Genomic DNA, 24,738 nt, shown 5'->3' with positions numbered 1-24,738 from the left:
AACTTCTAGAAGTCTTGCAATACCAATCCATATGAGGTTATGCCCAATAATTTAACTTAGTTAACTTGTAAGGTCTAGATTTATTAATTGGTGGTTGATGACACAGGTACAGAAGTGAATGGATATTCTATTCATAGGGTGTCTTTATTGCAACCATACTGTGTCTCTCCAAACATACCAACCCATACCACCTAGTACCAACATTTATGTCTATCTCTTTTCTACCGTCCAACTTTTCCCCATGAACAGTTGCAGTATGGTAAACCTCTCGGTCAAAGTAAAGCTAGTTGCTACCTTAGAATGCAGATTTGTTCAAACTTTTAAAATACATTGAAATGTCATCAAGTTGTAATTATTAACAGTGGAAATTATTTAAATAAATATAAGTGGGTTGTTTGTCTGGTCTGCTTGTATGGGCAAAAGAGATAACCCATACATGCTGTTTTGGAATAGACTGGTGATTGACAGCAGCACCCCTGAAAGCGGGACATCCAGTTTCTAAGCCAATTTGCATAAATCACATAAGTTTTCAAAAGGTAGAGGAAGTACAGCAATTGGAGGAAAAACAATTGTCAAACTATCCAAATGGTTCAGCGACTATATTGGCCATGTAAAAGGAACTACCGATCTGAAGATCAGTCTAGATAGGTGAAGGTCAGCATTCATCTCCAGGGACAGTAACCTCCTGAATCCTGCATTGCCCTTAGTTAAGTCAAGCAGACCCAGGTGAGCTCATTGAAGTTCTTTTTTAATTATGGCGCAGTACTGACTATGGCAACATTTTACATTTAAAAATTAAGATTCTTTCATTGGCCAGCTCCTACAATTCATCCATCCTGTATAAATAAACTGCTCGAATTCCGGAATCTTTTGTGAACTTTGCTGAGGCGCTGGGTTCTGTATTACACTGTATATACTTTTATTCACACATATAGGGGTTGTTGTGTGTTGGGGAGAGTAAAGGTCATTGCTGTTTTCATCCATGTGTCCTTATTTTTATATTTTTATTATTATATATTTTTTCTGGTTTTGCAAAAATTGTCTTGTAACTGTCTATAATATATATTTTTGACTTTTTAAAGTTGATTATATAGAAAGAGAGATACATGGCGAGACACTTCGGGGGGGGTGATATTTTTCTATCCTTATATTAGCTGCCATATAGTTTAGGAAGATGAGGATCCTGTTTGTTACAGCATTTATATCATATAATTCAACAACTACAGTGCAGCATTTTATGATGAAAATTATATCAACTAGTCCAAAATATATATCGAAAGTATACTAAATTTTAATAGAATTGGTTTATCGTTTCATATTTTAATTAAGATTTAATGTGTGTCTCTTTAATTTAGTGTTTGACATATTTTTTCTGTATCCACTGACCTTTTTCTGTGCTTTTATTAGCCAGGTATCATTTTAAATATTTGTAAAGAGTTTTTTGCCTGGGAAAGAGGTTATATACATAATTTTTATTATTATTATTATTATTATTATTTGTCATGGTGTGACTGTAAAGTGGGCTATCTGGCACCCACTGCCAGTCACCTAGTTTGGTTTAAGATTTAGCTAGTTTAAGAAGCACTTGTCAATTAACAAGTGGGTCGGTGGGCAGACAGATTAAAAAGGACTGAAAGTACTATATTGGGTTTTGCGAAACACTTATAAATTAAGGATTATTCTTTAGATGGAGTTTATGATCTTCTTAGCAGGTAAGTGCTTTCAGCAAACTTACCCCTGGTTAGTTCAGCAATGCAAAGTATCCATAGATAACTAACATTCAGTATTTGTTGTGGTTCACTAAAGTTTCAAGCAGATCCATCCATTTTAGGGGTATCATAGGAAACTTTTTTATGGCTGGATGCTTTTTCTGATGCCAACTTCCTTTTGGATAAGTGCAGTGTGTAATTAAACTTTCTAAATATATTATATATATCATGTCCTCTAGAACTTACCCATATACAGAGAAAGTAAAGGTATAGCTTTTGCTTTTTATGGTTGTGGAATCTGTTACTAATTAACAACTCTTTTTTCTGTTTTATTTCTTTTACTTTTCCTTCATTACAAATATATCTGCACTCTCCAAATAAAGTCAGGACCAAAGAACATGCACATTGTACTTCTTGCTACTTTGCTTGAGCTTTGTGATAATCCCAAAACTATTAAACACATCAATACATGGAAAGGAAAAAAGGATTTGACCGCAGCTGCTCTTCTGGTTTCCTTATGGAGAGATGAAGAAAAAGAAATGGCAGTTCTACGAGATGAGCATGGACGAATTGTTGGTAAGGTTCTTTCAACTATATTTGCAAGTCTTTTTTTGGCTTATACAAAAGCCAAAGGCTGAGAGAATCAGGGCAGAGCTCCAGGAGATGCGTCTGAAGTGCTCTCTAAGTGCTGTGTCTATGTGATCCCACCCACCCCTTTTGCTGCTGCTTTTGGAGTGGCTTATATGTTGCCTACTCCAGGTAGTCACATACCTTCAGAAAGGTCTCTGCCACCTAAGAAGCATGTCCCTCTCAGGTCTGGTACCAGGGGCACTACAGTATTGAGCACACTTGTAGCATGCAATCATGTGAGAAGAACTGAGTAGATGTTATAGCCATCTATTCATCCATTTTTCTAACCTGGTTATAGAGAGCAGGATCATGGGGCAGCTGGAGGCTATCCCAGCAACCATCAGACGAAAACCAGGAGCAATCCTAGACATGCCGCCAGTTCATCTCTGGGAGAACACACACAGAGACTAGGATCACTTTAAGAACACAGATTCACCCAAGTTTAATCAGGTTAAAGTTCAGTACAGATATTTTAGCATAGGCAGAAGGGTAACGCAGAATTGTCATTTCTGACTCATATCACCAGGTTGTAAATAGAGTTTGCATGTTCTACCTGTGTACTTACGGATTGATTGGTCTGAGTGTCAGTGAATTTACTAACTCAAAACATGTTGTCCTAAGATCTTTTATTACCATATCCTCAACAAGAGTGACTCATCCTGCAATAAAAAGAGTCAATAATTGGTTTATTGTGTTTCAGTCTGTTTTATTGTACACTCTACCTTTTCCATTTTCTAAGTGTTTTTTTTTTAATCATGCATGCTCACAAGACACCATAGAATATATGGTGTGCAGGTGGCTTGGCTCTTTGAAAAATCTGTGGATTTTGTTAAAAATACAATGAAGTGTATTCAATTCACTTCATATTTTTTGTTATTTATACAAAGAACAGTGAAACTCTTGTGTGCTGTTTTCACAACACTGCCACTCAGCATGATTCTGGCTCTGTAGGTGATGTAAAATAACAACACAGAATGTAATGGGTGAAAAGTTATTGCCATTTAGTAAAAAATACTTATATGATTTGAGCGCACATCTGTCTGTTGTTAAAAGCCAAGCCAGAACATAAGTGCTGAGGAAACAGAATTGCAGAAACACAAGTAAGATTATATAAGCACAAGATAGCTTGGCACTGGGGCATTGTTGGGGTTGTCCTAACTCCACCAACAATGGCAGCTGTGAGTAGACAACCAAACATGAAATCTGAAAAGTAGTTCCAAGAATCTGTGATAAAATAATTATTTCTAGCTACCTTTCATTATTACACGAATGCCTCATAAACATGAAATAAAAACCTTTGCTGCCTCAAAGTGTACATATTTGGAAAATGTAATGGCTTTTTCATTTACCTAAGGACCCTGGTAACCTTCAGCCCTATTTTAAGCTGCAAGAACAGACAAGCCATTTTTAAAAGTTACAAATAATGCTTCACTTTAGAACACAATTTTATGTGGCAAATTAATATATGCAATGATTATGAAGAAATAACTTGACTTGAAAAATACCAAATGTACAGTCAGGTCCATAAGTATTTGGACAGTGACACAATTTTCATAATTTTGCCCCTGGACACCACCACAATGGATTTGAAATAAAGCAATCATTATGTGATTAAAATGTAGACTTTCAGCTTTAATTCAAGGGGTTTAACAAAAATATTATATGAGTTGTTTAGGAATGACAGCCATTTTCTGCACAGCAACCCCCAACCCCCAAATACAGGGGCTGTCCAAATACTTATGGACTTGTCTGTATTCTTTAAAGACCAACGTATTTTTGGCAGATTAGGTGAAGTTTTCCTTATAGCATAGACACCTTTGCCTTATCTTGTTATCTCTTAGGGCCTATTCATTCTATTATATCATGTTTTGCTTTATTTTTCCCATCCAGTTTAATTTTTTACTTTGTAATGAGAAGTCGACCAAAATGACATCTTTTGGCTAACTAAAAAGATTACAATATGCAAGCTTTCGAGGCAACTCAAGCCATCTTGCCTGAAGTTTAATTAGCCAATAAAAGGTGATATTTTGCTTGACTTCTTATTACATCCATAATGGCTAACATGGTACAACACCCTAGTACTACATTCTTTTACTTTAAAAAGTACTAGGGGGCTTTGCCCCCTGCACATTTATATAAGACTGAAATTTTCAGGTAAAGAAATTATACTCCCTGATCAGGTTGATTAGCACACATAAGTAAGAATTTCACTGTACAATGTGACAATAATGATCCCATTAACCTATAAACACATAGGCACAAAAATAACAATGACAAATTGCAAAATCATGGTGGAGATGCACTGCTAAGATTCTGTATGTTTCTGGTCTGAGTTCCTATTTTCCTGTTACAGGTTAAGAATCTCTTTGTTCTCGTGAAATACCATTGCAGTTATTTTTTTACATTGCATTTGTCTGTACCCTCTCACTAAATCAGTTGGCCAAGTATGTTGTTGGAAGCATAATTTTATTCAAACCACTATACCTAACCAAGTTCATAATCTGGTAGGGTTCAGATAAGAGAGAGTGTTAAAAATATTCTAGAATACTGTATTGCTGCTCTAGTGTTCTGAAATAACTGTGATCAGTGACAAATTACCGTATTGTTGTTTGTTTTTTTTTTTTGGTAGATTCCAAGAAACCCTTATTGGGATTGTATCAAGAAAGTGAGCCAGTGATGCCTCTGCCTGCAAATAGTCCAAGTCCTGCTGTCATGGATGTTTCTGAGAACATGAGAGCAAAGATTTATTCAATCTTGTCAAAAATGGGTAAAGAATTCTAAATTTAATAATTAAGATCACTGTATCAATATTTAAAGGTATTGAATGACACATGTGGTGGTACAGTGGTGCAGTAGTGAGACCTGGGTTTGTGTCCTGGCTCCTCCCTGCACGGAGTTTGCATGCTCTCCCTGTGTCTCTGTGGGTTTCCTCCATGTGCTCTGGTTTCCACTCACAGTCTAAAGACATGCAGATTAGGTGAATTGGTGATTCTAAATTGGCTCTAATGTGTGCTTGGGTTGTTTGTGTTCACCCTGTGATGAACTGGCATCCTGTCCAGGCTTTGTTCCTGCCTTGTGCCCTATGCTAGCTGGGATAGGCTCCAGCAGACCCCCATGACCCTGTTCAGGACTAAACGGGTTAGAAAATGACTGCCTGACTGAATAACACACAAATGTGGCAAGGTTATCATCTATAAAGGCCAATAAACTAGAATAGTGCTGTAAAATATTTGACATATTCCTGACTAAAAATTTTATGTGATCTGTGCAAACATCCATATAATCCGATCAAGAATAATAACAGGTAAAACAACAGAAGAAAGAAAAACAATGAGAATGTAGATATTTAGAGTAAATGCATAAAACATGATAGTTGTTCACTACTTTTTGTCTTAATCATTGGTGCCAGTATCCATGTCTATTAGTAACCACCATGTGATGAATGGTCCATGGCATCGGGAATCTTTTAAATAAATAATTGTGTGCTGGCTTCCAGTTGGGAGCAGGTGTGTGCAGGCACGCTTCACTCCATGGCTAACTGGGGTGCTTATCTGATTGCACAACTTAAACGTGTGGAGGCGGGCAGATTGGTTGGGTGGTTCATCATGCCTCAGAGGTAGTGGCTTGTCACACCTGCACCTAATTACGTAGGAGTCATAAAAATGAGACTGCACAGCAGAGAAGGGAGATCGAGAAGAGAACAGATTGAAAAGAGAGACGGAGTGACCCGATGTTATGATTCACTGCATAAGAACGTGGAGGGGCAGCAGAAGTCGGGGAGGCGCAATGCAGTGCCCTACTGAGGCCACAGATGGCCGCAGGGACCTGAACCTAGTGGAGAAGGTTGGCTGTGCCTGTTGGGCATCTCATCTCAGTTATAACTATCGAAGGTGGCAGGTTCAAGAGACTCCCAAACAGAAGAGGGATCATGGAGCCTACCCACATCATCACACACCAGTTAGTTACCAGTTTGCCTTTTGTAGTGGAAAAGGGGTGGAAAATGCTAAGCAATGACCTTGAAGATCTGGAACAAAGAAAATGATCACGTTTATAGATTCTAGATTAGATTATACTTTGTCACCAAGGGGAATAGCAGTGCATTTAATACACTCCAACTGCAACTATTAGTAGACAAATTATGAGGACTCAGTGGTAAAAATGTACATTTATTAACTGTATTTTTAATCTCCTTATAAATCATACTTGGCAAATGAGATTTAATAGCACTGTTGCCTCCATACACACTGTTAATGCCAGAATGCCCCAGGTCTTCATGTTGTCTATTGTATTGTACAATTTAAATGAAAAATGAATGCCAAGCTTCATCACTAGCCAGCACTTTTTATAAATATACAGACAAAATAGCACCCTGTCCTGTCATTTTATTTTGACAGAGATGTAGAAGATGACCAAATGATGCTCTAAGAATTCCCTTGTAGTAAATGCAAAAAAAAACAAAAAAACTATAAAGAATGTCATTGATTTTAGGAAAGTAAAGACAGAGGACCCACATACGGAAGTAAATGGCGAACTAGTTGAATGAGTCACAAATATGGAGATTGATAACCACTTACAATTCATTGAAAGTGCTTTGTTTACTTGTAAACAATTCCAGAAAAATTATTTTTCTGTTGTGTAAATTGAACAACTTCAGTGTGAACTGCAACATTTCTCCATATGTTTAACTTATGTATCTGCAGAGCATTCTGTCTTATGGCTTAATCTAAACAAGTCAAACTCCAGTGCTTGAATAAAGCAGCGTGTAGGGTCATTGGGGTGAAAGAAAAATTAGTGCAACAGCAGCTATATGAGGATCTGGTACTTAAAAAAAACTCAATCAGTCCTCAATGATCCCACACACCCACTACATTGTCAACATAATAGTAGTTCTGTGGCATTAAATCGGGCATTAAATCGATTCTTACAATGTTGGATTAAAAATGTCCAGATATGAGATCAGGTAACTGAAATACACGTCCTTCACTGACAATGCAGATTCATGTAAGCCACTATATAGAAGGGTATAAAGTTTTTTTTAGTATATGTATTTTCATATATGTATATGTTTCTCTAATATATGTATGCTTATTGGTGTTCAGATATGTGCACTTTCTTACTGTATAACATATTGCCCTTCCTGTCTCCCTCTCATACTAATTTTTTATTTGACTGATTTTCCTAATGACAGTAATTATGCTTCTTTTGAATAACCAAATCTTGTGGAGGGACCAAATAGACACACTCTATTGTCATCATGATCTTAGAACATCTGACATTTCAGAAAGAGTTAGTAGTTTGCCTAAAACATTTATATATAAAGAAGTTGTGGCATATCTGGGTTACTAAGAAAACTGGTTATTTGACCCTCATAATTATTTCACTCAAAAGAGTATACTGCCTTATATTATACACCGAATCCGTAATTGATCTCTTTTTGTTTCTTGACCTGTAGGTGATGCACTCAAGAGACCCTCAAATCCAAATAATGCAATAAAGTGCCCAAAATTATAAAAAAAAAATGAATAAACTATAGGTGCACAAAGTAATTGAGACTAGAGTATAAAAATAAGGAAAGAAAACACCTGCAGCCATTCACAGTTTTCTACCTAACACACTCTTATCATAGCATGAACACCTTATGCTTCCTCCTACTCATACCTTCTTCCTTATACCTACCCTTTGGCCTGTCTTCCCCTTTGCTATTTGAGCTCTTGTCCACACAAACCCTGGCAACTCCAGTCTCACTTGTCTGATGAGCAGAAACAGGATTTTAATTACAAGCCAGGAAATATTTCTGAGGCCAGCCCATAGATTACTCCTGGGGTCAGGAATAGCTTTGAGTTTCTCCTGGGACTGCCCTCTTAAAACTCCTAGTGATCTTAGGTATCTCTGCAATTCTGAAATGCACATCTTCCTTAAAAGGCCAGAACGGCCCCAAGACTCTTGCCCACAAGGAAATTTAGAAAGCCACCTGTTGGCCTAGGGGACTTCTATTCAAATTGCTGTTGTCCCCCAAACTCTCCTTTCCATCTCTATGACCCAAGACTAATTATCTCTGAGGCTTTGTCTATTATAGTGGGGTATAGTAGTACGCAAATTTGTTTTGTAAATAATAATAACATTAGTAAACATATCATTAGTGAAACCCCTAATGACTTGTTTCACGTTTCATCTTGATAGTAGCTTAGCTTTCAGTTCATTTTTAGCATGTGCCTGGTTGATTTTTTTTCTTCTTCACTGCTTTTGTCTGTACTTTTAAGCTATCAGAGTTGCATGTTTTACTGCCTCCTTAGCTCTTATATTCTAGAAGATGATGATAAAGGCATTGGTACTGAGGTTGTGCCATGTACAGATAATGATACTTCTTCACTGTCCTGGTGCTTAACAAGGTGCTTTACAACCTTGCTTAGTCTATTACTGGGTCATGGGTTTATCAAACTATCTCTGTCAGTAACAGAGACTTGGGAAGAAGCAGTGTACACAGTGTTAAAACTGAAAGAGAACGTGTGGATTTGGAAGGAGAGTCCAGCTGCAAACCTCCAGAGCTCCATAAATGAGGAGCTCTGCTCAACAGCCAATTGGATTGTACATTTATGCCACTTGGTTTACTTGACAGCTGTCATTATTTGAGTCAAATAACCCTCTGAACAACCTTAATCTTAAGCAAGCATATAACATAACATTACTGAAGTATAACTCCAAGCAACAGACTGCTCAACAAAGTGGAGCTCTGGAGGTCTGCATCTAAACTGTATTGGGAATTCAACATAGAACAGGGATATTCCTTTGTTAATGAAAATTTTCTAAACTACACATTCAAAATTGTTTTGGGAATTTTGAATGTAGAGAAAAGCCAAGCAAAATGACACCTTTTATTGGCTAACTAAAAAGATTACAATATGCAAGCTTTCGAGGCAACTCAGGCCCCTTCTTCAGGCACACATCTTGCCTGAAGAAGGGGCCTGAGTTGCATCGAAAGCTTGCATATTGTAATCTTTTTAGTTGGCCAATAAAAGGTGTCATTTTGCTTTGCTTTTCTCTACATTCACAATGGCTAACACGGTACAACACCCTAGTACTACGGGAATTTTGAAGAGAAACAAGTATGTAACTGAGTTATAGTTTTTACTATGTTTTTTTGCAGGATTCGAAAATTTGCCTGGTCTATCAACACATGATTATATTACACTTGCTATCATAAGTCGTTACATGGATTTTAAGGTACTAATTATTTTGTATTCAGAAAATGCTTTTTTATATATAACATAAGTTACCCTCCCATGGGTTTTACATTATATTTAAATGAGGATGTTAACCCAGTCTGTATAGTGACCATCTCTGGCACTGGACAGTGTCATTTGTGAATGTAGGTTTTTTGTTGATTTGCTAGAGCTTCTTGTATGCTGCACAGATGTTATAGGCTCCAAGTATCTTTCACTACATATACTGCCTAAAAAATAATGAAGTATGTATTCTACATTTAATTTCTGTTATTGTAAATCCCATAATTTGGGTAAAACTGTTATAATTCTGTTTTATTTATACAGTGTAAAGGTAAAAGAATGGGAATGCTATTTAAATTGTTTTATTTAATTACAAATTTGCAATTAAATCATTTTTGCCATTCAATAAACACACAGTGGTGTGGCATTGTTAGGATCACTGCTTCACCACAGTAGAAGACTATGTTTAAATGTAGACATGTCACTATCTGTTTGAATGTTTGTACATTACCCCATGAATCCTGAGTTGATTTGTAACTCTGAAAGTGAGTAAATGGGGTTTAATACATGAGTATGTCCTGCAGTGAACTGCCTGCCTTCCAGTATTAGGTGCTTGTGCCAACACTCCATACTACTGTTCCATATAGTGGGTGGTTGCAGTGTTTTGTTGTAATTGTCTAGAGTTAGGCCTGAATATGCAGTTACCTGTTTCCCTTTTCCATACATAGAGGTGAAAGCCTGCAGTAAATAGTAACCTTTGGTTCCTTAAGGCCGCACATTGCACCTGCTAATGGAACTTAACAGATCTCAATACCTTTGAAGACTTTCAGAACCAGCTGTCTGTAGTTTTTGTCCCTAAACTCTGCCACACCACTTAGGTTAATCTCTAAGATTATAAAACAATTTATCTCAATGCTATATTAATGATAAAAAAGCATTTGTTGTTTACACGTATTGTACAAATGTATATGTAAAACACCAATGAAAAAAATATAATCTTCATTGTTAAAAATATATGAGATAGAAATAATACTGTAAGTCTTACAATCTTGTGGCATCTTCATGAAGATTGCTCCATTTTCTTCTGTCTTCAAAGGAGGAATACTTTGTTCTCAATAATTCTGCTTTAAATACATCCAATCAAATGTTTTATAGCATTCAGCCTTCATAGGAAACTCAATCAAAATACTTAATCACCTTGAACAGTTACTATTTTCTTGCTGGTAAATAATACTAAAATAATTACTTATATTTTTATTTAGTGATATATTTTAATTACAGTTTCTTATTTCCTATACTATATTGTAGTTGTTACATTCAGCAAGAGGTGTAATTACAACAAATTTTTAAAGCATGCCTATATGTTTTGCTAAAACTTTTGACTTGTAAATTACACAATGCATTGAGAATAGAGAGGACATAACAGCAGAGAGGATGCTCCGAAAAAGAACAGCGTTTCTTGTATGTGCTGTTATGGTTTGGGGCACTTTGTCAAGCTAAGACAACAGAAATGTTTTTCTTTTTAGGCCCTGATAGTTTCCATATCAACGTAATTCCTCATCTTTTTATTTGGTATTTCATTTTTTTCTATTCTTTTTTCTTTTTGTAGACCTTGAGTAATTGTAGTTTATTTCTAAGCTCAGTTTGGTTCTTTAGAGTTTTTGTTGGTGGGACAGGATGGCTTATCTTCTTGACATTACCGATAACATTTCTTCTCAAATAGAAAATAATCTAAAGATTGTATTGGTCAGATTTGTACTGAAAAATGGTGTTGAAGTATCCATTACTCTTGTGTTAACTAAAAAGGGGAAGTGTGGAAAATGATTACAGCAGGTCTGCACAAATATCAGAAAATATTCTTGACAAATAGCCATGTCTGTACAGTGTAACATTACAGTAGAAGAGCTGCGTCAGAAAATATTGACATATATTTAGTCTTTCACCTTCTTGGTGTGTTTTATTTAATAGCTAATCCATTTTTTCACCCATTTACTTAGACGATAAAACTATGTGTAGAAATATGTTTATTGTACAGTGAATAATTGGAAAAATGTAGGGATATATTGTTGCTTTTTGTCTCAGTGCTGAGCATATATATCAGGCCAAGACTCATTGTAGTTTTTGTTTTGGAATCTAATGTTTATGTTAAACATTTGGTTTATTTCATTTAACAGGTAGGAGAAATATGGCATGAGATTTCAAGTGAGCTTAAGGAAGAAGGTATAAGGCCAACTACACCTGACTTGAAAGATTTAGAAACAATAGAACACATCACAGAAGAAGTGGGAGAAAAGGTCATAATACTGCAGGCTGACATTCTAGAAAATCAACAGCAAAAAGACATCCAAGATGAGCAGCAGATGTATGCTGAGGTGAGCCAGCAGTGCCATTCAGTCTGCTCTAAGAAGATTGCTTTCTGATTGTTGTTAACACTAATCGACTGTACCATGTTAAAGTACATTTACCTGTTCAATTCTAAATGTGATCCAGTGTCAAAAGAAAATATGCACTAGTCAGGTTTTCTGTGTGGCTGATCTCTTTTCCCTTTGTTGCACTTTTTCCCCTTAGGTGCACTTTATGAGCCTAGCAGTCTTTTATATGAAACATATAACTGTCTGCTTTGAGCAAACGTGAGAAATTTCAAAGATTTATTCAATAATACTCTTTGTGTTTGTTCACATCTTAAAAAGTGAGGAGATAATAATTGATATACAGTAACTACCCCCACATCCCATAGATTTCTATGTTTGGGCATTGGCAACTCAACTGACTCTCTGAGTGATTATAGGTTTGTGTCCAGTGATGAACTAAGGTCCCAGAATATTTGTAGAACATTCCCGCCATACATATAATTCCTATTTGATTGACACTGCTTCCCTTTGACACCACAGTTCGAAATTTGGTTTGACTGATGTAATAACTGGTTGTGCTTAGACCGCTGAACAGTGTCTTTAAAATGCAGCCAGTAAGTATTTTTTTATCACTGTGTTTCTGTTGGGTTAGTTTATATCTTCTTTATGTCAAAACCCAACTCTGGTTCAGTCATTTATTGTCGGTCTTAACCTTGTTTAAAAAGATCACAGAATCAAAACAATTTTAATATAGATTTAATATAATATCTTAAAGTATATCAAAATATATAGTACTTCAGATTATTGTTAAAATTGCTTTTTTATCCTATTAAACTTACATTTACTTATTTGTCTGATGCTTTTATCCAAGGCAACTTACAACATTTAAGATACAATTGGTTACATTTCTTTTGTTTTTCCAATTTACCACGGGCAGGTCAAGTGTGACTTCCTCATGGTCACACAGTGTCAATAGTAGGATCTGAATGCACATCATCAAGGTTTGTAGTCCAAAGCCTTAACCTCTATGCCACACTGCCCACCAGAATTGCATTAGTCAGTGTTTTTGACTATATTTCTTTCAGTATTCTCATATTTTTGCATTTTTCTCATGTAGCTTGTTTGGTATTACATAGCTCAGAAGTGATAGACCACTGGTGTTTGGGTCTGAGTACCTTGTTTGTACATTTCTTCTGGTTGTAACCTTTAAGTATCAGAAATTGGCGTAAAGTATTTTAACTATTATACAGTATTAGTATTATACTACTGTAGAATGGTAAATACATATTTTATCACTTTTTACAGATACGCAACAACTACAAGCAAAGAGAAATAGCTGTTAAAACATGGGAACAATATTTAGCAAGAACATCACATTATGAAGTATTAAAGGTATGCTGAATGATGCCAGTCTTGTATTTTCTTTTCATAATATGTATTACAAATCTGAAAAAGTTACAGGTTAGTAATATGGTTTAATAACTACAAGATCATGTGTTCAGTTCCTAGCCTGGTTGATGTCTCTGTCTATCTGGGTTTGTTATGGCTATTTAGGTTTTCTTTCCACATCCTAAAGATGTTAGATTAATTGATGACTCTGTACTTTTCTAACAGTTAGATTGATAAAATAAGGTGGACAGAAAACCATAACATTAGCATTACAAACACCTATAAATGGTTTTGAGATTAGTGATTTGCATATTATAAAGTGGTCTGATTTCTTTTTTTAGTTTTTCAGTGTTGGTTTGGAGTGTATAAGGTGTTTACACTGTGAAATGTCTCCGACTAATAATATGGAGTTGTTCTGTGTAGTGTTAACATGGTGGAAAGATATGGATGTCCTTTCTAATTCAAAACAGAAAAAGATTAGATGATAAAAAGCCTGCCTCCCATAGCTGGTCCTGATGGAGCTCCATGGTGCATGGTTCATGGCTTTCTTAGCACTCCATCATTCATCTTATTGTCAGAACTGAACTTGAAAGGCAAAGAGGAAGTACTGTCGAATGCATTCACACACCATCTTATATCACTGATGCTGGGATACATTGGACAGTACTCGGATCAAAAAAAAAAAAATTTTTTTTTTTTTTTTGTTTTTAAATTTTAGAGTTGCGTACCGTTATTGTCATAAACTGGGTATGAAGTTGATAACAAAATAATTTACCAGCTTGCTGTTTCATTTGGGGACATAGCACCAGGCTTGGGAGTGAATACCCTAGCTATATGAAAATGTCCACATTTTAAAGTTAGGACTCCAAGAGAAAATAAGAGTATCTATTATGTAATTTTATTTATTACAATTTTCTGTTCATATCTAATATTAAAGTGCATTGTCTCTTACATCCCAAAAGTATGCAGGCTTGGCCACTCTTAATTGGTCCAGTGTGTTTTTTTTTCTGTGATGGCCCATCGCCCTGTCCAGGATTCGTTCCTTCCTGATGCTTCCAGGACAGAGTCTTGATACATGAAGCTGTTTCAGAACATTAATGAATGTTTTTAATGAATTTTAATGGCTTTCTAAGATGTTTTTTTTTCTTTAACATTTAATTGAATTAATTATTATTTATTAAGCAAGTAACATTCCATACATACTGCCTCGCAAGTAAGGAGACCTGGGTTTGTTTCCCGGGTCCTCCCTGCATGGAGTTTGCATGTTCTCCCCATGTCTGCGTGGGTTTCCTCCAGGTGCTCCAGTTTCCTCCCACAGTCCAAAGACATGCAGGTTAGATGCATTGGCAATCCTAAATTGTCCATAGTGTGTGTGTGTGTGTGTGTGCCCTGTGGTGGGCTTACGCCCTGCCTGGGATTTGTTCTTGCCTTGCGCCCTGTGTTGGCTGGGATTGGCTCCAGCAGACCCCCATGACCCTGTGTTGGAAAATGACTGACATTCCATACAAGCAAGTCAAACTTGACAAAACTAAGTTCTTTTTATCTTAATATATTTGCATTATCTGTGTTCTAGCAAGTCATTTTTACTGATTTGTTTTTTAGAATTTTAAACAGATTCAGGATGAGTCCATTGAGTTATCAAAGCCAAAGATAATGCAGCAAGATTCCTTGTTTCATGCTACAATTATTCCTGGTCCCACTACAACAGTAAGTAATTGGAGCATAGCCTTATCTTATGAAAATTGTATAAAGGTGTTTGTAAAGCTGACAAAACAAATTTAAATTTTTGTATTTTTTTTCTGAATGTCACATTTTATTTCAGTGTATTTCTTCTATAATAGAATGTACTGTTTTCTGCTTGTATAGCTTAATATGATAATAATTTAATCTAAAATATAAACCAATTGGGGTTCAATAGAGGGAGCTGGCAAAGAAAGACTTGATATGCTTTGTAAAGTACTTGGGGTAAATATTATATAGTTTTAACGTTAAACACTGAGACATAGAAGCAAAGACATGTGGGGAATTTATAATGTGACAAGGACAGCTATGCTGACACTGGTCACTGAGCAAAGGAGTTACTTCTGTTATAACTCCAAAGAACACTTGGTGCAAATGAAGAGCTAGCTAGTCAGCCTAGGTTTATATCCACCTTGGCTCAGACTAGGTGGTCATGGAAGGCTGGCACCTCATTATATTGCTTGCAGGTTGCCTTGTATAGTCTGAGTTTATGCAGAGGTGTATGGTGTAAGCTTGTAAAATATATTAATACGATTGAATAAGTATGTGCTCTTTATGATTCAGCTAAAGTTCATTTGCTCCAATATAAAGATTGTTAACTGATTTTTTTTCAGTTTCACTTAAAAATTTAGATCACATATTTGGTTATATGCAGTTTTTTCATATATAAGCCACTATAGATTTTCAAAGCATTAATATTAGCATAGACTTACTAAACATTTTTGAAACAAACTATAATTATTAGACCCCAAACATACCACTTGTAATTCTTTTGAATTTTGTAGAAACTTTTAAAATGAAATGAAAAAAGCAAAAAAGAATACTTCGTCTGTAACTAATCAGAAATATTTGAAGGTAAAATTATATTCATTTGCTAAAATTATACTGAACCTTGTCCACAAGGTATAAAGCATTCAGTAACAATTTCAGTTACACAACAACAGAGTGCATATGAAACATTTTCACCTTTATAAAAATGTTAGAAACTGCTACTCCTAAATCATATTTTCTTTTTATCTAGTATGGCTTCATTTGCAGTTCTTTGTTCTCTGAATTGCATATACTGTAGCAGTTGATGCATTTCGGTGCTGAGAACTCATCTGCTTTACACAAAATGGCGCATGCATCCTGCTTCAGTGATAACTTTTATGAGACTTGGAATGTTTAGCACTTGTAACTGGTGATAGACAGTAGGACAGCAGTGAACTACAGCTACAGCCTCAGAACTCAATGACTACCGCCCAGTGGCACTCACTCCAATCATTATGAAGTGCTTTGAGCGGTTAGTTTTGAGTCACATAAAGAATCAGCTGACCCCAAAACTGGACCCTCTACAGTTTGCATATCAATCAAATCGATCAACTGACAATGCAATTTCAATGGTATTCCACCTGATCCTGTCACATCTGGATCACTGCAATGCACATGTAAGAATGCTGTTCATTGATTTCAGCTCAGCATTCAATACTATCATTCCCAGGCAGCTGATCAGTAAGCTGGATCTGCTCGGACTCAACACCTCCACCTGCAACTGGATTCTGGACTTTCTCACTGAAACAGTACAGATTGGGAATAAAAGATCTAACACCATCACACTGAGCACAGGTGCCCCCCAGGGTTGTGTGTTGAGCCCGCTACTCTTCACGCTGTTGACCCATGATTGCACCTGCAACTCTGACACAAACCACATTATCAAGTTCGCTGATGACACAACAGTAGTGGGACTCATTGAGAACGACGATGATGCGGCGTACAGAGAAGAGGTGGAACGGTTGGCACTTTGGTGTAAAGACAATAATCTGTCTCTTAATGTTGAAAAGACAAAAGAGTTGATTGTTGACTTCAGGAAGACAAAGGCTGTCCATCTCCCACTCAACATTGATGGCGTCACAGTAGAGAGAGTGAAGAGCACCAAGTTCCTAGGTGTTCATATCACAGAGGACCTGTCCTGGACCAAAAACACCAACTATCTAACAAAAAGAGCCCAGCAGCGTCTTTACTTCCTGCGACGACTGAAGAAGGTGCACCTCCCTAAACCCATACTTACCACCTTCTACAGAGGCACCATAGAGAGCGTCCTGACCAGCTGTATTGCAGTCTGGTATGGAAACTGCCATGCCTCCGACTGCAAAGCCCGTCAGAGGATTGTGCGGACTGCTGAGTGCATCATTGGCAGCTCTCTACCCAGCCTGCAGGAGATCTACACCTCACGCTGCCTTCATAAAGCCACTAGCATCATGGCTGACCCCCACCACCCCTCCCACCAACTGTTTACTCCTCTTCCATCTGGAAGACGACTCTGCAGCATCAGGAGCAGGTCTGCGAGATTGTGCAATAGTTTCTTTCCCCAAGCAATCCGGCTCCTGAACACCATGCTGCCCTCCTCCACACTGGACTCTTTACTCCACACACTCTCTGGAATAAATAATACTACGTAATACTGTATATGTTTTTTAGTTATATATATATATATATATATATATCTTGTGTACTGCACCTTTTTACTCTGGAGGACGATATTTCGTCCCACTGTGTACTGTAAGTATATTGTTAGGATGACAATAAAGCTCTACTACTACTACTACTACTACTACTAACTATCCGCATGGTTAAGTGGTACCAGGTCCTGCTCCAACCTACTGTTCCTAGTGAGGATATGAAAATGGTCAATTGTACACGCAATACACCCCAACACACTCCATCTGCAAGCAGGCAAGAAAAACAAACATCAGTTGAACAAACTTGCAGCATTCATTTAGCTGTCGGTTAGAGCAAATGTCTCTCCCACAAATCAATGTCTGGAGAATCCTCAAAATAAATCCATCTGTTTGTGTTTTGAAAAAGTGAAACAATGAATAGGTTTACATGCACTCATAAAACTGAGATAAGTTGAGTAACCCGGTTTCTTAAAAACCTCCATTTACATGCACAAGTACACTTCTGGAGTTTTTCCCTGGCAAAACTTTCCAACATCATTAAACTGTGCAATAAAGAACTAATTGTCATCATTGACCACAGTGAATCTGAAAAGAAACATGAAGCCAGTGACAATTTTCTTGTGTTTTATAAATCCATCCATCCATCCTCTTCCGCTTATCTGAGATCGGGTCGCGGGGGCAGCAGGTTGAGCAGAGATACAGTACCCAGACTTCCCTCTCCCCGGCCACTTCTTCTAGCTCTTCCGGGAGAATCCCAAGGTGTTCCCAGGCCAGCTGAGAGACATAGTCCCTCCAGCATGTCCTGGGTCTTCCCCTGGGCCTCCTCCCGGTTAGACGTGCCCGGAACACCTCACCAGGGAGGCGTCCAGGAGGCATCCTGATAAGATGCCCGAGCCACCTCATCTGACCCCTTTCGATGCGGAGGAGCAGCGGCTCTACTCTGAGTCCCTCCCGGATGACTGAGCTTCTCACCCTATCTTTAAGGGAAAGCCCAGACACCCTACAGAGGAAACTCATTTCAACCGCTTGTATTCGTGATCTCGTTCTTTTGGTCACTACCCATAGCTCATGACCATAGGTGAGGGTAGGAACATAGATCGACTGGTAAATTGAGAGCTTTGCCTTGCGGCTCAGCTCCTTTTTCACCACAACAGACCGATGCAGAGCCCGCATCACTGCGGATGCCGCACCGATCCACCTGTCGATCTCACGCTCCATTCTTCCCTCACTCATGAACAAGATCCCGAGATACTTGAACTCCTCCACTTGTGGTAGGATCTCGCTCCCAACCCTTTTTCAGCTGAGGACCATGGTCTCGGATTTGGAGGTGCTGATTCCTATCCCAGCCGCTTCACACTCAGCTGCGAACAGATCCAGAGAGAGCTGAAGATCACGGCCTGATGAAGCAAACAGGACAACATCATCTATAAAAAGCAGTGACCCAATCCTGAGTCTACCAAACCGGACCCCCTCAACGCCCTGGCTGCACCTAGAAATTCTGTCCATAAAAGTTATGAACAGAATCGGTGACAAAGGGCAGCCCTGGTGGAGTCCAACTCTCCCTGGAAATAGGTTCGACTTACTGCCGGCAATGCGGACCAAGCTCTGACACCGAACGTACAGGGACCAAACAGCCCTAACCAGGGGGTCCGGTACCCCATACCCTCGGAGTACCCCCCACAGGATTCCCCGAGGGACACAGTCGAACGCCTTTTCCAAGTCCACAAAACACATGTAGACTGGTTGGGCAAACTCCCATGCACCCTCCAGGACCCTGCTAAGGGTGTAGAGCTGGTCCACTGTTCCACGACCAGGACGAAAACCACACTGTTCCTCTTGAATCCGAGGTTCGACTATCCGACGGACCCTCCTCTCCAGGACCCCTGAATAGACTTTTCCAGTGATGCTGAGTAGTGTGATCCCTCTGTAGTTGGAACACACCCTCCGGTTGTTTTATAAATATGTTTAGTATTTACAGTATAAAACACAAGAACATCCGTCACCTTTTTACATCCTTGATCTGAGCCACTGATGATTTGTGGTATGAGCGCTGGCTGCTATGTCACCCAATTACACCACTTTTTTGACATATTTATAGCAAATAGCTGGATTAAAGATAAACTGACATTCAGATTATAGATTTCTGTCACTGGATTGCACTCAGCACACTCTTTTCTGCTTGGCTGCACAACTGAGCCCTGCAAATGACCGACATACAGTATACCAGTGTGTGCTTCTTGCTTTAAACCCAGTAATGCTGGGATAATAACAACATGGGTATTTTACTTTAATAAAATAAATATTTTGCTAGATTACTTGTTACTTTAAAAAGTAATCAGACTACATGATGCACGTTATTTTTAACGTGTTACCTCCAACACAGTTCCCAAGATTGTGCTGCTGAGCATAAAACTGTACTTTTAGCTCATCAGCATAAACTTAGAGATTTCTGAAATAGTGAGACAGATTATTTCAGTCAAGAGAAGGAATAATGAGGTTGCCCTAGTATTTGTGGACACTTCTATCTGTGGCTGCTGAAAGCGTGCACAAAGCTAACACATGCACAGGCAAACAACGGACATGAGCAGACTACAACTTCCTTATCTGCAACCTGGTTAAGGCATTACATTGCCAGATAACAGGGTTACTCGATGAGAAATCTGTGTGTGTTAACTTGGTTTCTCAGAGACCAGTGACCCGGTTTCTCTAATTGGCATAATGGCATTGAAACCAGGAATCTGTGAATATCCAGTGTGATAATAATTAGACCAAGACATCATAAAGATTTGGGGCAGCCACCCGTATATTGTTTTCCTGGCTGCAAAAGTTTGAGTTTTAAGCGCACGATGTGCATAGAACAGAGTCCAAAACAGAACTGATTCTCATAGACAAAAATGGAGGCTTTAAAGGCCCATACAGGAAGTGATGTCAGCAAAAGGGCCGGAATCGGATGTGATGTCTTCTGGACCGGATGTGACGTCAACAAAGGGGCCGGCACCAGAGGTGACATCAGCAACGGGGCCAGCACCAGAAGTGACGTCTTCTGGTTCGGAAGTGATGTCAGCAATGGGGTCAGCACCGGAAGTGATGTCTTCTGAGGTGCCGGAACCTTGCAGGATTTCCCGGAAAAGTTCTGTAGGGAACTGAGAAAGGCAGTCCGCACACTCCACCACCCCCTGGTCGGATGTTTTATTACCATTACTCAGGCCCTTTAGCTGCCTTCTACTCGCACGTGTGACACCAGGTTATTGAAGTCAATTTTTCAAGAGGTTGGCGGCAGCCAATAATGAAGTTTTAACTATTTTTTCCGCAGTTTAATGAGGTTGGAGGGCTTTGCCAAGGGAGGACTCCATAGATGGACTTGTGCATGTAAAGACGAGTTTTTAAGAAAGCGGGTTTCTGCCTTAACAAGGTTACTTACCTTATCCCTGTTTTGTGTGTGCATGTAAACACACTGAAAGTCTCTATTATACTTTCACATGTGCAGCAAACACCAGCACACAAGTTGGTAGCATATTTAAGAGAACAACAATGGAGCACAACCATTCTCCGAAAACTGTTCTCCACATACACTAAGATATGCAAGAAGAAAATAAAGAAAATGTAACATTTCCCAGTCTGCAAAATACGTTCTTGCTGCAAGCCTGCATTGATTAGTAATTGGGGAGATCTACTGTCACATGGAAAAAGCAGGACACTGCATCAGAGGTCTTGGTACTTAAAATTCACATCATGCATTCTGAAAGGACAGCCATGACATCCTATCGATGCATAAATGACACCACGAACTTAAACCTGACTAGCAGGGAAATCCTTCACTGCGGCTACATTTATGTTACAGAATTAAAAATGTCCCGCTTTCTGTCTGTTTATACGTTTATGTGATTTGTATATAGTTTGATTGATTTACAGAAGTAGGGTTTAAAAGAAGAATCTTTGTTATTAAGTAGCACAACATAAATGCCTATGTTGGAATGGCTATATGAAAATAACAGTACATTATTTATATTCCTTTAAGGCCATTCAGTTATTTTTACTTAGCATCCCAAATATAATAGCCTGCTATAATCACCTCAACCACACCTGTGGATATTTTGTCAAATTTGATTATATTTCACTGTTGAACAGGTACCTTAAGTCAGATATCTCCCAGATAAAAATAAACTACAACACCTCATTTTTAAAAAGCTACTGGTCAGTATTTGGACATGAAATAATTGTGTGGGCAATCACATTAAATAATATCACTTTAGCACTTAGGTGGCAGATTCAGCTCCACTCATGCTCTCCACTATAATACTTACAACGAAAACCATTAATCCCGATGTTCCAGTTCATGAATTTCTGCTTGACTGATATGATGCTGTGATAAACGCTTCATAGAAGACTTCATCCATCTCTAGTCATCCCATAATCGTCAGTTCTTGTATTCTTTTTTCCTTTTGTTTAACATCATTTTTTACAGGCACCATCTTTAAGTACTGGGAACAAACAGCTGTCCTCATATAAGATTGTGTTGCTTTACTTGCTGGCAGCGTACATCGAGGGAGTGACAAAACCAAAAGCCCATTATGGTGAAAATACATTCTGCTTAAGGTCTCACATTTGTCTTTGCCACTTGTTTTCTGAAGTCTTGTATTTTTTTTGTGTTTAGACATTCTGTGGTCGTCATGTGGCAGTGGAAAGCACACCAGCCGAGCTTACAGGAGGACCCTTGGCAAACACAGACCTTGCACTGGAACGGGCCTCAATCAGAGGGGGTGCCTTACAGAAAACTAAGGCTGCAAAAGACCTGGATCAGTTTCAGATCAGTTCAGTGTCTGTAAAGTAGACTATTTTTGGTCATCTAACATGGCTTTTTTTGTATTTTTTGTTAATAAAGACAAGAATGTATATCATCATTTAGTGTAACTGTTTTGGGGCATCATTTAGTTCACCATAATATGTCTACAGTACTTCTATTATACATCTAGGAATAATTGCTGTCAGTTACAATAATACTAGAGATTAACCAAAGCTGAAACATAAAACTATGTACATGTTTTGATGACTTTTGCAAAATATCATAAATGTGGTAAAGCATTAATATATACTGTAGATAAGGAAAGTTGTATCAAAGATGCCATAGTGTCACACTGGTTAGTGCTGAAAGTCACTGCTGTGAATGTTAGTCTCATAAGAAATAAGTGTGTGTGTGTGAAAGCTGCCCCATCCATGGCTAGTGCTCGTTACTTCCCAGCATGTGTGGGCCATCGGCCCCTATCCACGTTCAATGGCCTTATTCCTGAACCCACCTGTCATCATTACCATAAAATCTACTATGCTGTTCACAGGATTAGGAGTCAAAACATTAACAGGTTTTAGAGCACAACATACTGAATAATAATACAGTGAATGTTATAGTTACAATAATCCATTACACTGGTCTGCACCAAAATCCTCCTGCACAAAAAAGTCAGTATACTTTGTAGTTTTAAACTACCTTGTGACTGCTTTTTGTAATTTATAATTATGTAAAACAATTAATTTTTATAATTTATATAACCTCAAACACCAAAGTACGGGCAGAAGGAATCCCCAGAAGCAGCAGTATTACAGAAAGCAAGTGAAAGGTCTTAGCAATCTCTTTCCTTCTTTTCTCTTTGAGCCACCCCTCTAACTGACAGCCTCGGATCAAGACAGGTCAGAACTAATCAGGATTAAATCCAACAAATGTGACAAGTATTTGTAAGTCTTAAGGGTTAAGCTCTGGTTCCCCTCGCCTCTATAAGCCCTTGAAGCAGGTTCAGTAAATGGATGAACACTATTAGGTTTCAGTTTAAACCAATTCCAAGAACAAATGTTTGACTTTTCTCCCAAATGAACAGAAATGGAGTGAGTTTTGAAGAGAGAACATTCATCCATCCATCCATTTTCCAACCCGCTGAATCCAAACACAGGGTCACGGGGGTCTGCTGGAGCCAATCCCAGCCAACACAGGGCACAAGGCAGGAAACAATCCTGGGCAGGGTGCCAACCCACCGCAAGAGAGAACATAACATAAACTAATATTCTCAAACCCCCATAATGCAATTCAGGGTCATAGGGACCCAAGGCTTGTCCCAGTAACAATGCACACAAGGTAGGAGAGGGTCTCGGTCCATTGCAAAGTCATGTTTTATAAACATGATGTGCATTTCTAAAATTATTTCTTATTAAAAAATATAATATTATAAAGTGGCTCAGTTTTACTCTTCAATGAATCAGATCTGGTTTGTGGTTAATTGATTTTTTTTTTTTTTGTCACTAATGTCTTTAGAAAAGAGCGTCTGACTTGCCTTAAGGATTTAAAGAATGAGGTTGATATTTTTCAAGTCAAAATTATTTATTCACAATCATGGTAATTATTAATCTGCCACATAAAATTATATTTTAAAGTAAAGAATTTTGTTTAAATTTTGGTAACACCTTGTCTGTTCTTGCAGTTTACAATGGGGATGAAGGGTACCAGGGTCCATACATGAAAATGAAAATAAAGGCTTAAACTCAGCAAACACAATTTTTAAAGCCAAGATTGTTATTGGATATTAATCTGTCCCCTAAGAAACTGGCTCTGCTGCTCACCATGTTGATTGTCTTTCCCTCCACAGCACTATGTGAAAGGCAAAAAAAAGTGTGCCTGTCAATCACAGGAACAACTGACGCACACGCACAATCATATTCACGCTAACCTGGAATCACCATTACAAATGATCTTAATGGTTTTGCATATGTGTTAGAGAGAGTACTACATTAAACCTAGGAGAAACATGTAAACTCCACATGGACAACAACTGGGCACACAATTCAAACTCATGATGCTTGATCCACAGAGCAGTGCCAGCAATAATTGGTCTGCCTTGCCTCCCTATGTTAGAGCTATGCATTTACACAGTATTCAGTTTGATAGTAAACAACATTTCTGTTGTTACTATTCTATGGCAGTAGAGAAAAGCCAAGCAAAATGACACCTTTTATTGGCTAACTAAAAAGATTACAATATGCAAGCTTTCGAGGCAACTCAGGCCCCTTCTTCAGGCACACATCTTGCCTGAAGAAGGGGCCTGAGTTGCCTCGAAAGCTTGCATATTGTAATCTTTTTAGTTAGCCAGTAAAAGGTGTCATTTTGCTTGGCTTTTCTCTACATTCATAATGGCTAACACGGTACAACACCCTAGTACTATTCTATGGCAGTAAATTTTAAATCTGCCATACCTGTGGCTGCCATAAGATAAATTAG

General features: G+C 38.1%; 1 protein-coding gene across 1 annotated transcript in view; it reads left to right on the top strand.

The window, feature by feature from the left end:
* Window positions 1–22,381, top strand: part of LOC114663422 (cilia- and flagella-associated protein 69-like) — a 95,482-nt gene extending 73,101 nt beyond the window's left edge. The window contains 7 exon segments of the mRNA XM_028817145.2: window positions 2,093–2,285; window positions 4,969–5,106; window positions 9,484–9,560; window positions 11,737–11,934; window positions 13,219–13,305; window positions 14,905–15,009; window positions 22,135–22,381. Of these exon segments, the coding sequence (XP_028672978.2) occupies window positions 2,093–2,285; window positions 4,969–5,106; window positions 9,484–9,560; window positions 11,737–11,934; window positions 13,219–13,305; window positions 14,905–15,009; window positions 22,135–22,311 (975 nt within the window). The 3' untranslated portion in view covers window positions 22,312–22,381.
* The last annotated feature ends 2,357 nt before the right edge of the window (window positions 22,382–24,738 follow it).

The sequence above is a fragment of the Erpetoichthys calabaricus genome, chromosome 13 (genome assembly GCF_900747795.2).
Source record: "Erpetoichthys calabaricus chromosome 13, fErpCal1.3, whole genome shotgun sequence".
Taxonomy (NCBI): Eukaryota; Metazoa; Chordata; class Cladistia; order Polypteriformes; family Polypteridae; genus Erpetoichthys; species Erpetoichthys calabaricus.
This window is presented reverse-complemented; position numbering and strand designations above follow the sequence as displayed.